Source organism: Morone saxatilis, unplaced genomic scaffold (assembly GCF_004916995.1).
Source record: "Morone saxatilis isolate NCDOM2014 unplaced genomic scaffold, NCSU_SB_2.0 Contig5, whole genome shotgun sequence".
Lineage (NCBI taxonomy): Eukaryota > Metazoa > Chordata > Actinopteri > Moronidae > Morone > Morone saxatilis.
Genome location: NW_023340095.1, coordinates 11,422,301 through 11,436,067, shown reverse-complemented (window position 1 = coordinate 11,436,067; position 13,767 = coordinate 11,422,301). Strand labels below are relative to the sequence as shown.

Here is a 13,767-nt window from a genome sequence, read left to right as displayed (position 1 = left end):
TGATTTTCACTTACATGAATATGGATGTACCTTGTTGATTTGATCCCATTTTAGAGGGATTGTATGGGAGGCACAGGATTTTTCATTTGTTTTCTCTTCAATTGGGTGATAAACAAGACTCATGCATAATTGAGTTTAACAGTGGGGTGGCATGATGTTGGGCTGTCTAACCAATCACCTTCCTGTGTGCTCCTGTGCGTTTGTACATTGTCAGAAGAGGTGTTATTTTCAAAAAGTCAGAAAAAAATTCTTTTGAGCAACTCAGTATTTTTATATTGTTTGCTAAATTCTCTGTAGAACGTTTTATTCTGTTCTACAATTTGTAATAAAATCTCTCGCTCTCTGTCTGTCTGTAGGATTTCTTAGTACAGGTGACCAGGCAGCAAAAGGGAACTACGGCTTGCTGGATCAGATCCAGGCTCTGCGCTGGGTGAAGGAGAACATTGCGGCCTTCGGAGGAGACCCAAACAGAGTCACCGTGTTTGGATCCGGGGCCGGAGCCTCCTGTGTCAGCCTGCTCACCTTATCTCACTACTCTGAGGGTAAGGAAGAGCCATAGATAAAAACACTAATGTGTGTCTTTAAAATACAGTATATGAGTATATGCAGACAGACCATTGGGCACCTATGTTAGTTGGTAAGTGGGTGGGTGCTGTGAAAGCTATGACATTTAGAGTTATGAAACATCTCAACGTCTCCAGTGGACCGACACAGCTTTCATTTACTGGTAAGAACGCCTGAATAAACCTTCTGAATAATATAGCCTACCCGTGACTCATATAGCTAAGAGCTGTATTGTTTCAATTTTTAACCCTTACCTACTTGAACCTGGTGCTCTAACCATGACCTGTCCTCCTGTTGAATAATCCATGTCTCTGAGTTCAGTATTTTATTGCTATGGAAATTCTTGTTCTGTATCTATATATAAATCAACGCTCCAAAATGTAAAACCATATTGTTGTGCGTTCATGCATATGTGTGTGGGTGCATGTGCATCCATGAATGTATACATGTGTGAGCCTCAGTGTACATGCTTTATTTGTATTCACGTGTGTGTGTATTTCAGACCTGTTCCACAGAGCCATCATCCAGAGTGGCAGTGCTTTAGCCAGTTGGGCTGTCAACTACCAGCCCAGCAAGTACGCAAGGCAGCTTGGTGAGAGGGTGGGCTGTGGCATCGATGACAGCACCCAACTGGTCGCTTGCCTCCAGGGCCGGAGTTACCGCGAACTTGTGGAGCAGAACATAACGCCGGCCAAATATCACACGGCTTTTGCCCCGGTGATTGATGGAGATGTTATACCAGATGACCCCCAGATTCTGATGGAGCAGGGAGAGTTTCTGAACTACGACGTGATGCTGGGGGTTAATCAGGGCGAGGGCGTGAAGTTTGTTGAGGGCATTGTGGACTCAGAGGACGGTGTCACGGCTGAGGACTTTGACTTTGCTGTGTCAGACTTTGTGGATAGTTTGTATGGATACCCGGAAGGCCGTGATACACTCAGAGAGAGCATAAGGTGAGTGAGCCTGTGGATGTCTGAATGTTTTTATGGAGTAGTTTGAGATTTTGGGAAATACTCTTGTTTGCTTTCTTCCCAAGTGTTAGATGAGAACATTGATAGCACTCTCACGTCTGTTTGTTAAATATGAAGCTACAGTCAGAAGATGATTGGCTTAGCTTAGTCTAAAGACTAGACACAAGGGGAAAAAGCTAGCACCACCTACCAGCACCTCTAATGTTAATTAATTAACATGTTATATCTCGTTTCATTAATTTGTGCAAAAACCAAAGTGTAAAAAGGAAAATTTCTGTTTTTACAGTGGGTTATGTGCTGGACTATTTCTTGGCCAGGAGTAGTGACATCTTCAAATCTTTACTGTGCGGTTGCCAGGCAACCAGCAGAGGCTTGCCAAGAAACAGTCACAGCACATTACTTCTTGCAAAACCACAACTAGATGTTTATATATATATATTTTTTGCATATGCATTAATTAGAAGAGATATATCCTGTTAATTAGTGAGCTTTAATAATGTTGGTAAGTAGATTTTTTTTTGGACAGAGACAGGCTAGCTTGTCTTGTTAAATGCGAAGTTAAACTAACCCTCTGCTGGATGTAGCTTCAGATTTATTGTCAGCGGTATCAATCCTCTCTTCTACCTCTTGGCAAGAAAGCAAAAAAGCGTATTTCTCAAAATGTCAAACTACTCCCTCAAATGATTGTTGAACGTGTACAATATATCTTTGCATACTTTAATAACAATAAAAGATATGTTAATAGATTGGTTGATAGATAAATTGACTTGAATTGATTGGCTGATTTCTAAAGGTTCATGTACACGGACTGGGCGGACCGTGACAACGCAGAAACCCGGCGAAAGACTCTGGTTGCGCTATTTACAGACCACCAATGGGTGGCACCAGCAATCGCCACAGCTGACCTCCACGCTCAGTATGGATCTCCCACATACTTCTACTCCTTTTACCACCACTGCCAGAGTGACGCCACGCCGCCCTGGGCTGACTCTGCCCATGGTGATGAGGTAAGATGATGTCACAATGAGGTGTTGCTTTACAGAGATAACATTAGTGACTTTAGTGCTTGTAAGTAGTGGCATAAGACATGATATTAGATATCAAGGACAGGAGTAAATATATGAAATTTCACAAAAGGTAAAGTGACTGGTTTTGGTACTTGGCAACAGATGTCTGTCTGAAAGAATATTTACACAATGAATCAGGAGCTCTTGGTTTAGATTACGCTTGAAGTGCTGCTTCATATTGATTTGTTCAAAGTGCTTAATACGTTGAATCAAGCAGTCCTCCACAGCATAAAATATTTGAAATGTTCATTGAATTTATATTCCTGCCGGTCTGATGTTGAGGCTGTCTCATCTACATGTTCACTGCTCTAATGATTATTTAGAATGACCTTTGATTTCCATATTTTTTTGTGTAGTTGCACATTTGCTTGCCTAATGTTCAGCACACTGTGTGTCTGGATTGCATTTGTAGTCGGTATTTGTGGGGGTGGATTTCATGATTGGGCATGACTTGTCAAACTGAAGATGAATTTACTGACCTGAGTTTAGTTTCACTGCCATTACACATTATTCAGTTTCTGTCTTCACTTGGATGTGGTTATCATCTGACATGATTCAGTTATGGTTCCAGTTACTGTCAACAGAATAAATGTAATCTGTTGGCTAGAACAGTAAACTATGTGTGTATGTGTTTTTGTAGGTGCCCTATGTGTTCGGCGTGCCCATGGTGGGACCCACTGATCTGTTCAACTGTAACTTCTCCAAAAACGACGTGATGCTGAGTGCTGTAGTCATGACTTACTGGACCAACTTTGCCAAGACTGGGTGAGCTATTAAAATGTACACTGATGTGAAACGTTGATTTCAGCTTAAAAAACCCACTGAGGAGAGTTTATTTTTTCCTTTTTGCTTGACTGTACTATATAAAGAAAATCAAGAAAACAAGACAAAACAAAGCACAGCTTCAGCATGATTAGGTTCTCTTTAGTTTTGCCTTCTTAGACACAGAAAAGCATTTCTAATTTCTGCTATTATTATCTAATCCCCACCTACATGCAGAAAATATGTCATGATAGCGAATGAAAGCCGGGCCATTTAATCACATTTTAAAATGTAAAAGAAAATGCACAGCAGTCAGTCGTTCTTCATCCTTTTATACTTGACTCTCTGCAGAGACGTGGTTTTGGCAACACAGCGTGTTGTTGCTGTAACTGTGGACAGCTCACTCTTGATTTTACAGGAACAAACCTCCTCCAAGCTTGAAATAAGACAGCCAAGACTCAAAGTCTATGGTGTCGGCAAGACAAACAGCAAGTACTTGATGCGTTTTCTTTATGTTTAATTTGTTGGACTGATTTATAGTAAACATGGACATGGAGTGTAATTGTCTGGCAGGGTTCACACAGAAAGAGGACAATCAAAGACACACAATAATAGGGAGAGGATGCAAGGTTTTGTTTATTAACATAGCATTATGACAAGGTATTTGCTAAAATGGATGTAACTATTTTGCATTTGCTAAATACTATTTGGGAAAAATGCATTGGCGCCACTGTGTGCAAGAGCCTGAATCCATTTGTCAAGTTTTTCTATCAAGATAAGAAACATTTCATTAGCATGGAAATAATATTTTTCAGAAAGTTTCATTTGGAAAGGAAATTTAAGCTGAGTGAAGTTGAGATTTTATGATGCATTAGAGGAAAACACTGGAGTTTTATAGCAACAAAAATAATGAGCTCATAGGCAAAGGATATGGTATTATAATGTCTTTTCCTTCAAAAGGTCTCTGATGTCTGACGAGAAGACAGTACTTTAGATACTATCATGAAAGCAGCACTGCAGACTAATTTTGGCAGAGGGTGCACAGGTTCTCTGTCATGTCAAAATCTTGACAAGGCTTTTCTTCTTTGGACCTTGGCTGAGAAAGTTAAAGAACCCCTGCTCTTGAAAAAGTCCTTGAGGAAGGCCAAAGTAATGTCCTAAAAAAAAAAAGAAAGATTAGCCACTGTTTGATAAATATTCTCCTCTTCTTCTCTGCTTCTGCATCCTCATTCATTTATGGTCAAAACTGGTGCAATGAGCTTATTCAATATGCTAAATCAAAATCAAAATGATCTGCCATTAGCTAAAAAAGCCTCTACAGATTCAATTAATTAAATTGAAAGGGTAATGATTTGCCAGTAGCTAAGAAAACTACAGTTGTTGAAAGAATCCACGACTTAAAAAACCTGATAGTCCACACTGATAAGAGTACCTTTTATCTGCCCACTCTGACACGATATACATGATAAAAGTAATTGTTGAGGATGGACCCTCTTTCTGCACTGCTCCAAGTGAGTAATTACCAGTAATTAATCCAATCGAGGCTCACTCCACTGAGACCTCTTCAGATTTACAGAGACATCTGCAGTCTAGACCTTGATCTAAATCACCACAGAGCCTTGCTATCTCACAACATACAGAATTAGGACAGCGTTCTCACATAATTTGACTTTGGCATAGAAAAAACAAATTTTTTTTTCTTTAACGCATCCAGTTAGCAGTTTCTAGCCCCATAGTCAGTGTTGTCATTACAAGCACAACAAGCTGCAGAGCAAAATCACCTAGGAGGCATGAGAAGATTTCAGTGTGCACTTCAATTATCAGTGGGGAACTTTCTCTGAAGAAACATTTCACTCGGTTGAGAGTGCCTCAGATGGTGATGGAACTCTGCGACAGCTCAATTTAACAGGGAGGATATGATGCTCCCTGATGTATATTTTGTAAGCCTCTGCGTGGGCGTATAAATCCTCAGCCTGTGTGTGTGTGTGTGTTTGTGTGCCGGTAGGACTTTTACGCAAGCTGCCTTTGTGTGCTGTTCATAAGGTGATGATTGACAAGTGAGCACATAGCATGTAACTTGCGAGTCTGTGAAGATGTGCGGATGTTTCATTTACGCCATTTTCGCTGCCGACACAAATAAGTCGGTGAATCAACATATAAATGCCTGTCTGTCTCTATGTGTCAGGGAGGTGATTTTTCAGGAGATTTTCACTATACCATACACAAACATTCATCTTTTGAATGTTTGTTAGAAGGGCAAATATACACACACTGTTTGAACTGTGCATGAACTAAAATGGTTTGTAAGAGGCATATAAAGTGGACAAAAATCAATCATCTGCAACTAAATCACCTTTGAACTATGTTTACAGGAAAATTGTTCCGTACAAATATTTTTTGCCACTGTTTTCTGTTATGTTACTTTGATATTGATTTGAAAGATGTGTGCCAGCACTGGTGAAACTGTTGGCCAGCATGAGAGAAACTCACACTCTCAGCGGACAGTAGCCAGCTGAGAAAAAGTCTTCAGCAGCTCCGTAAGGAGTATCTGACATTTGAAAAACTGAAGAGCATGAAATGTTGGTGTTTATACTTCCAAGGAATGTGTGCATTACAGAGGGTAGAACACTGAATCACTGCACTAAAATCCTTCAGTTTTTAAATATGACACTGAAACCCTGTATTCTCGGTTGCATTTCTTGCATTTCTTGGTTTATTTAATCTTTTGTTGATCATATTCATGATTTGATTTGCTGACATGCTTTTCATCTGTCAAGATTTTCACAGGTGCTGAAGGTTATTTCACTATTGCTGAGTTGATTTTTTTGTTATATATTCCTTTGTTTCTTTTTTTTCCTGTGTATCTTTTTCTTTATGATTACAGCTATTTGTAGAACAACAGGTTCAGCGGGGATGAAAAGTAATGTCTTGCCTAACACAAGTGATGAATGCCTCCTATTTGTTTTTCTATAAACTAAAAAAAAAACTTACATAACGTCCAACAACCACACACAACCCATCTAGATGTGAGTAAATAGCTCATTGTTGTTTCACTCTTTCCAGTGACCCAAACCAGCCGGTTCCTCAAGATACCAAGTTCATCCACACTAAACCTAACCGTTTTGAAGAAGTGGCCTGGTCTAAGTACACCCCTAAAGAGCAGCTATACCTCCACATTGGCCTGAAGCCCCGTGTCAGAGACCACTACCGTGCCACCAAAATCTCCTTCTGGCTCCAGCTGGTCCCTCACTTGCACCATGTCAATGAACTCCTCCAATCGGTGTCCTCCTTCACGCATAGTCCCTCTCCGCAGGATGACACACCTTACTCTTACACTAAACGTCTGGCCAAAGGTTGGCCGCCTAGTAGTACACGTCATCCAAGTTCTCAAGGAGGTACTCCACAGCCGCCAGAGTCTGCTTTAGGCCAAGGTGGAGGGGAGAACGGGGTCCGCGTTCCTAATGAGGACTACTCAACTGAACTCTCGGTGACGATTGCGGTGGGAGCATCACTGTTGTTTCTTAACATCCTGGCGTTTGCGGCTCTGCTGTACAAGAAAGACAAGAGGCGTCTTGAGCATCGTCGGCCACGTCCACTTCCACCCCCGAGGCGGGACATCACACCTGCAGATGTTGCCGCCCACCTGCAGGGGGAGGGACTGATGTCGTTACAGGTTAGTCATGTGTCTTTTGTATTTTTATTGTGCAAGTGTGTGAATTGTTTTTCTGCCAGTGTAGACACTTTGTAGTGTCTGTGTGCTTCTATAGCCACATAATTTTAGGTCATTTTGAAAAGAATTGTGCTTATTGTTATAATAATGGCACATATTATCATAAATTTAAGTAAGATCAAGCCAGTTGAGGTTGTGCGTGTGACTGTCTGAATGAACGCCTTTCATGCCAGTGGAGTAGCTGCCAGTAGAGCACTTCTGCAGAGCACAGCCTGTCATCAGCAGACATTATCAGTGTGAGAGTGCGTGTGCTTGTGTGTGTGTGTGTCTGTGAGCATGTTTTGATGCATGTGCATGTGTGAGTTGTGTCCAATTGCCTGAATTGCTTCCAGTAGCCTCCAATTCATCCACATTTGGCCTCTTTTGTGCTCCGTTAGTTGCTCTGAAATCTCACACAGTAAAGTGCTAAATGTCAGGTCTCTTTTATAGCTGACAAATCCTGTTAATTGGCAATTGAACTACAGTAATGTAGCTCCACATAGCATCTGCTTTTATAATTGTGTTTTATTTATTTTAAATGTAATTTCTTTTCATGTGGTGTTTTGTGCCATTTTGCACACCGGTGGTAGATCTGCTGTGACAAGGAAACATCAAGCGTAGTGTTTTTGTGTTAGCATACATGATTGTCATGTACTTTATTTTTGTGTTGTACGTAATTCTGGCCAGGAAAAAAACAAAATAGCCCAGAGGATGACATAAAAATCAGCAACCCAGTCAGAAGTGGTTTGTGATGATGGAAAATAGTAGGTGATTTAGCTAGAATTAGATTTGATCTCAGGACTGGCGTAAACCCTCAATTTACCCCAAGAATGTCGACTCTAAATAGATAATTTCACTAATTTCAATGCATAATGGTGGTGATTTTAAAATGATTGTTCCTTAAGGTGAGATTAATGCTCACGAGAGGTTTGAGGTGCCAATCTACCACAGAGATATGGTGGTTGCCAGTTTTTTCCTTTTTAACTTTTACATGATTTTCAGACACAATTGTTGTCAACAAATGTTGGGCTGGGCGATCATAAAGTATTATATATTGATTTGTCAGTGTTTTGTCTGATGAAATGTATAACAGTGGAACAGAAGTTGTTGTTGTTATGTATATATATATATATATATATATATATATATACATACATTGTAATAATATTGCAATATTCATTATGGCCATATATTTCAGCCATAATAACTTGAGTGGAGCTGAAACGATTAGTTTATTAATCAGTTAGTCAACTGACAGAAAATAAATCAGCAACTATATTGATAATATAGTTTGATTAATGGTTTAAAAAAAAGCCTGAATGCCAAATGTCAAAACATTCTCTGTTTTCAGCTTCTCAATTATTGGACAATTTGCTGCTTTGCTGTTTTATTTCACTGTAAAGTTGCTTGGACTTACTTTAGGCTTTAGGAAATTGTGATGGATGTTTTTCACTATGTTATAGAATAGGATTCATAATTAATAAAAAAAAAACAATTGGTAGATTAATTGATAATGAAAATACTCCTCAGTGGCACCCCTAGATTATTTATTTTTAAGTTTCTTTCCCTTTCTGTCTCTATGTGTTGCTTTAACTCCTTATCGTCCTCTCATCCACCCATTCAACCTTCCAGGTGAAGCAGCTGGAGTGTGATGCAGCATCAGCAGATGAGAGGAACAACGCTCACCACCATCACACACTGGATACACTGGATGCCCTGGATGGCTTGGACACCCAGGACATCTACAGCACACTGGACACCGTGCGCCTCACCTGCCCGCCCGACTACACCCTCACGTTGCGCCGCTCACCTGACGATGTCCCCCTCATGACCTCCCTGACCCCAGGGTCGCTGCCTGTGACCCCAGGGTCACACCCTGTTACCCCGGCGACGCCGATGACTCCCATGACGCCTGGATCAGTGGTGGGGATTAGGATGGGGCATCCACACCAGGGATACACACACCATAGCCCATATAGTAATACACACTTGCCACACACACACATCTCCACGCACACACACTCCACCACGCGTGTATAACCGCAGCAAGATACTTGCACATACAGGGACATAATTACAAGTCACACATGCTAACACACTCACACACGCACACACACAGAGACACACACATACAGACACATAAAACAAAAGACTTAAATACCTCTACTAATTACCCTGCAGGATTGTTACAGATGGAGTGACAGAAAGACATTTTCAGTAACAGGATGAAAAGACAGACAGCTGTGTGTTGCATGTCGGGGAACTGAAGACAAACTGGATCCCGGGAGATGCAGTTCTATGCATCATTCGCTCATAACCTGGAACAAGACGAGCCAAGACATCCATCAAACGTCTCAAAGCCTGCTTTGGATATTGAATCCTCTGCTTTTTCTACACCTGAGGAGGAAGAGGAGGAGTACTGTGGCAAAAGGGTCAGTTATGGATCAGTTTACATCTCCTACTGTACCTGTGCTGCACAGTGAAGCAGTGCTGGGACTGAGCAGAGCAGATGTCGATGCAGAACTGAGCTAAGAAGTACCACACACAGACTGCTGATGTCAACTTGAACAACCTGTGAAATGTGAATGTAGCATTTTTTCCATTAAAAGATCAAAGGCCCTATCTGCCAAGGATCAACCTAAGCTGAGGAGAAAAAAAAACAAATTTCAGCCAGAGATGGATGTAAAAACAGACAGAGAGGAAGAGGGGATTAAAAAAAAACAACATTAGCTGAAGGAAAAGTTAGTCAGATGGTGTGAAAGAGATTAAGAATTCATTGAGAGGGATTTAACAGCTGTGAGTGCGAGAAAGATGAAGTGAGATAGAGATAGAGTGATATGGAAAACACAGGAACGGAAGTGTGCCAAGAGACAGAAATTAGCTTCAGAAGAAGAAGGGGCCTCTGAAGTGTTGTCAGATTTACTGAAGAATCACTCTAACCAGCTATGTGTTAAACTCTTGTAAATAGAATGGAAAGATACAGATGATATATTATGATTTATAGCATTTACCTGCTCTTGCATTAAAACATGACTTATTTAACCACATTATTGCTTTCATTTCAGATATTACTATATTATTGTATAGATGTCCTGAAGCAAGGCTGGTTGTCTGTTTATCTCACCCACTGTAGTATGTACACAGTACCTTTATTTAAAGGCTATATTTGCTATGCACAGTCATTTCAATAATTCTTAACTATGTAAACATCTAGATACCTGTTTAGTAGTTGAAGTATAAGACATTTTTCACAACCATCCTGTCTATTTGTTTGATCATCGGATGATGAGCTAGTACTGTGTAGATAATGCAATATTGGTTTGATGATTGAGCACCAGCCAAAAACCATGACCCCTAACCCTTTGAACCTAATCCCTTCCCGTTCTCCTTTCCCCCCTTGGTCCTAAAATTTTCTTTAAGGACTTAGCCGTAATTTCCTACTAAACCCAACATTAATTAATGTCTCTGCAGACAGACAGGTGGTGATGATTCAGGGGGGTCACAGCGTGTCCCAAGAAGTCAAGAATGCTTTTTCATATTTGTCTGACCTTTATGTTTAACACCTTACCAGGGGCCCCAGTATTTAAGAGCCCCTGCTTGAACTACCTAATGCTGACTGAAACCTTGTCCCTCTCAAAGCCACCGATTGGAAGAATTTGGCCAAGTTGCATTTCATTAATATAATAATTGTTGAAGCCCAAAATGTTGTGTAGTGTAGACCCAGATTTTCCAGCCTGGGATTTGGTTTACTATCTGCTACAACACTGTCAATTGTTTGGGTACATATTTGATTAATTAAGGGGAGCGTGGGTGGAGCTGAGGAGGGATGATCACATCATTTGTGTGACAGTTTGACTCGACATTGATGGCAAACACACCTCCAAACATACCACCTTTTAAGCCTTAATATCCTCGAGTCTTAATGGAGCAATATTTTTTCAAATTGCTACCAAGACACGCTTTAGAAGATGTTAAATTAATTATTAAAACCCCAACCAGCATCTTGTAGAAATAATGATTGACTTTATTTCCGAAGAGTTGGAGGTTTTTCTGCTGACTTCACAGCGAATGCTCGAGGGCGGCAGTGGTTGCTACTATGTGTCATCATAATAAGATTTGCAGCATTCATAAAATCTATTTCAACCAATTCTTATTGACATTCATGTGGCAGAGATGTGGCACTGTCATGGCTGCCACTAAAAATGACAAATGGTCAAACTCTGTCTATCTGGTTGCTACTGTAAAGATAAAAACCTTATATTCCAATTAAATAACCACCCCCAAACTCCCACACCTTGATTCTAACCAGTAACTCAGCCAAACGCCCTAACCCTGATTTAGTATTTTTCCTGTTTTATCTTTTCTATCTTACCTTTTCCTGCTCCTTACCTTACCCTAACCTGTCCCTTCCACCCCTGCTCTGCCCCCCTCCCCCTCCCAGCCTCATCTGTGCGACTACATGCAGCTTTGTCACAGTGAGGCCTATTTAACCTCCTCTCATCCTAAGTAACTTCTTCATGAGAGATTTTAGTTAATTGTCAACAAAATACATGAAAAATGAAAGCCGAAGACATTTGTGGATGGCAAGCAAAGAACTTTTACAAAATGATGTAAAAATAACATTTGACGGATGTGTTTGATTGACTGAATAATTTTTTTTCATATGGGTTTATTGACTCAGCGGACGGCTGGATTGTGTCAAGCATAAAACATTTCTGCTGCATTTTTGAAAAATAAAAATATCAGTATTTTACAATTTATGAGCATTTTAAATGTCTTGTATGTCTTAATTCAGAATATTTATGGTAGTGTTCATAAAAATGTGGAGGGGATGTAGGATGTCAGTGTCAGCGTTATGTATATATAATGATTCCTTACCACAGAATTTGCCAAATGATGCACAGCATACTAATGAAATATGGAGTAAAAGTACTATTACTAAAAAAACATTCTTTTAACTTAGTAAATTCAATTTTGGTTATTGAAACGTTACATTTTATTTATAGTATTTTCAAAGAAACAATCACAGACATTTTTCTTTATTTTTAGCATAAACTGGAGGGAGGGGGGAGTAGCTAGCCTGGCTCTGTCTAAAGATAACACAATCCTCCTACAAGCACCTTTAAAGCTCACCAATTAATATGTTATATCACATTTATGCGGAATAAAAAAAAAAAAGTGGTTTTATGGGCAGTTATGTGCTGAACTATTTCTTGGCTGGCAGCAGTGACTCATGGTGACTACCACACTTGATCACTGCAATTGAACATTAAATAATTTCAACTATATATAAATATAATATCTGTAAAGTCACAATTTGTCATTTTTATTCTTTGGTTTTGCATATTGTGATATAACATACTGAACCACTAGAAGTATTGGTAGGCATGCTGTTTAACCTTTTAACTGAGTCAAACTAGCTGTTTCCACGATTTCATGCTAAGCCAAGCTAATCAGCGGGTGGAGGTAGCTTTATATTTAGCGTACAGTGAGTGGTATCGATCTTCTTATCTGACTCTCTGCAAGAAAGCTTATTCCTCAAATTAATTCTATATGGATTATATTTAACTCTGCTTTATAGTGCATATGTGGTACAATTACTGAAGTCACTACTGCAGCAAAATAGGAAGATATTACTATAAATCATCATGGAACCAGCAGCCCCTGCCAGCTGGCCAAGGAGACCCTGTGAGATGTGAAAGAACCAAATTCATGGCTGACTTCCAGACCAGATTGATGTCTCCTACACTGTGTCCCTGCTCTAATCCTATTAACTAGATATAAGTGCAGTTAATTTGATTTATGGCAGACAACACATTAGAAAGCACGAGTTCAAGTCATGACCAGGTGTTTTTTTGTTTGCCGTCAACATGTGCAGAAAGCGACCTGAGAAGCCGGTTGCTCAGAACTGAAAAATCACTCTAACATTACCATTTCAATTTAGAACCACTGCCTACGTAGCAGACTAACTTGGACACAGAAACACATTTTCCCACAGCTTAATTAACATCTTATATTTTGTTTCTTGGCTTTTGCTTGAATGGTGGAAAGGTAATTTCTGCAGGATATTTTTAACTTTTAAACAACAGAAGTGGAAAACTCTGTCTGCCAAGTTGAGCCCAGAAATGATATGTGTACCAAGATGTGTCCAGATGGTGGGGATTGGAACATTTTCACAGATACCTGACTAATATTTAAAAACTAACTGTAAAGCATCTGGAGACTATTTCAAGGTAATATTTGGCTGTGATGGATAACTCCTAAGTCTCAAGCATTTAGTGTTTAAGTGTTAGCTAATTGAATACCTGTCAGATTTAAATTCCACCTTGAAGTGTTGCTATTTTTTTTAATCCAAATGCAAATCTTCAGTGGAGAGTTCACTGTCTCGCATGTGAACTGCTGTAAACAGCCAGTGAGTCCATGCTCATTTTGTGGAGACAATGGCCATTGTGACAACTTGTCTCTACACCCTGCATGTCACTTAGTGCAGATGAAATTAGCTTTAAGCACAAACAGAGCAGGGAGTCACGACACATTCTGAATGAGATGCTTAACCACTTGATTTAACAAAGAGTCTACAGCCACGTTAGAGGCTCTGTGAGGTTGCATTTAGGCACAGTGATGCTTGGGGTTAAATGAAAACATTCTCACATGCTTACAGTGACAATGCTAACATGCTAATGTTTAACAAGTA

The 13,767-nt window shown here is 39.9% G+C and overlaps 1 protein-coding gene across 1 annotated transcript; it reads left to right on the top strand.

Moving 5' to 3' along the window:
* Positions 1-2,328: 2,328 nt before the first annotated feature.
* LOC118338700 (neuroligin-3-like) lies at positions 2,329-11,766 on the top strand (the record flags this gene model as incomplete). Its single annotated transcript, XM_035675993.1, is given in 4 exon segments — positions 2,329-2,542; positions 3,243-3,367; positions 6,428-7,037; positions 8,706-11,766. Coding segments are annotated over 4 exon segments (1,357 nt in total), but the record flags the coding sequence as incomplete, so codon positions are not given.
* Positions 11,767-13,767: the final 2,001 nt, after the last annotated feature.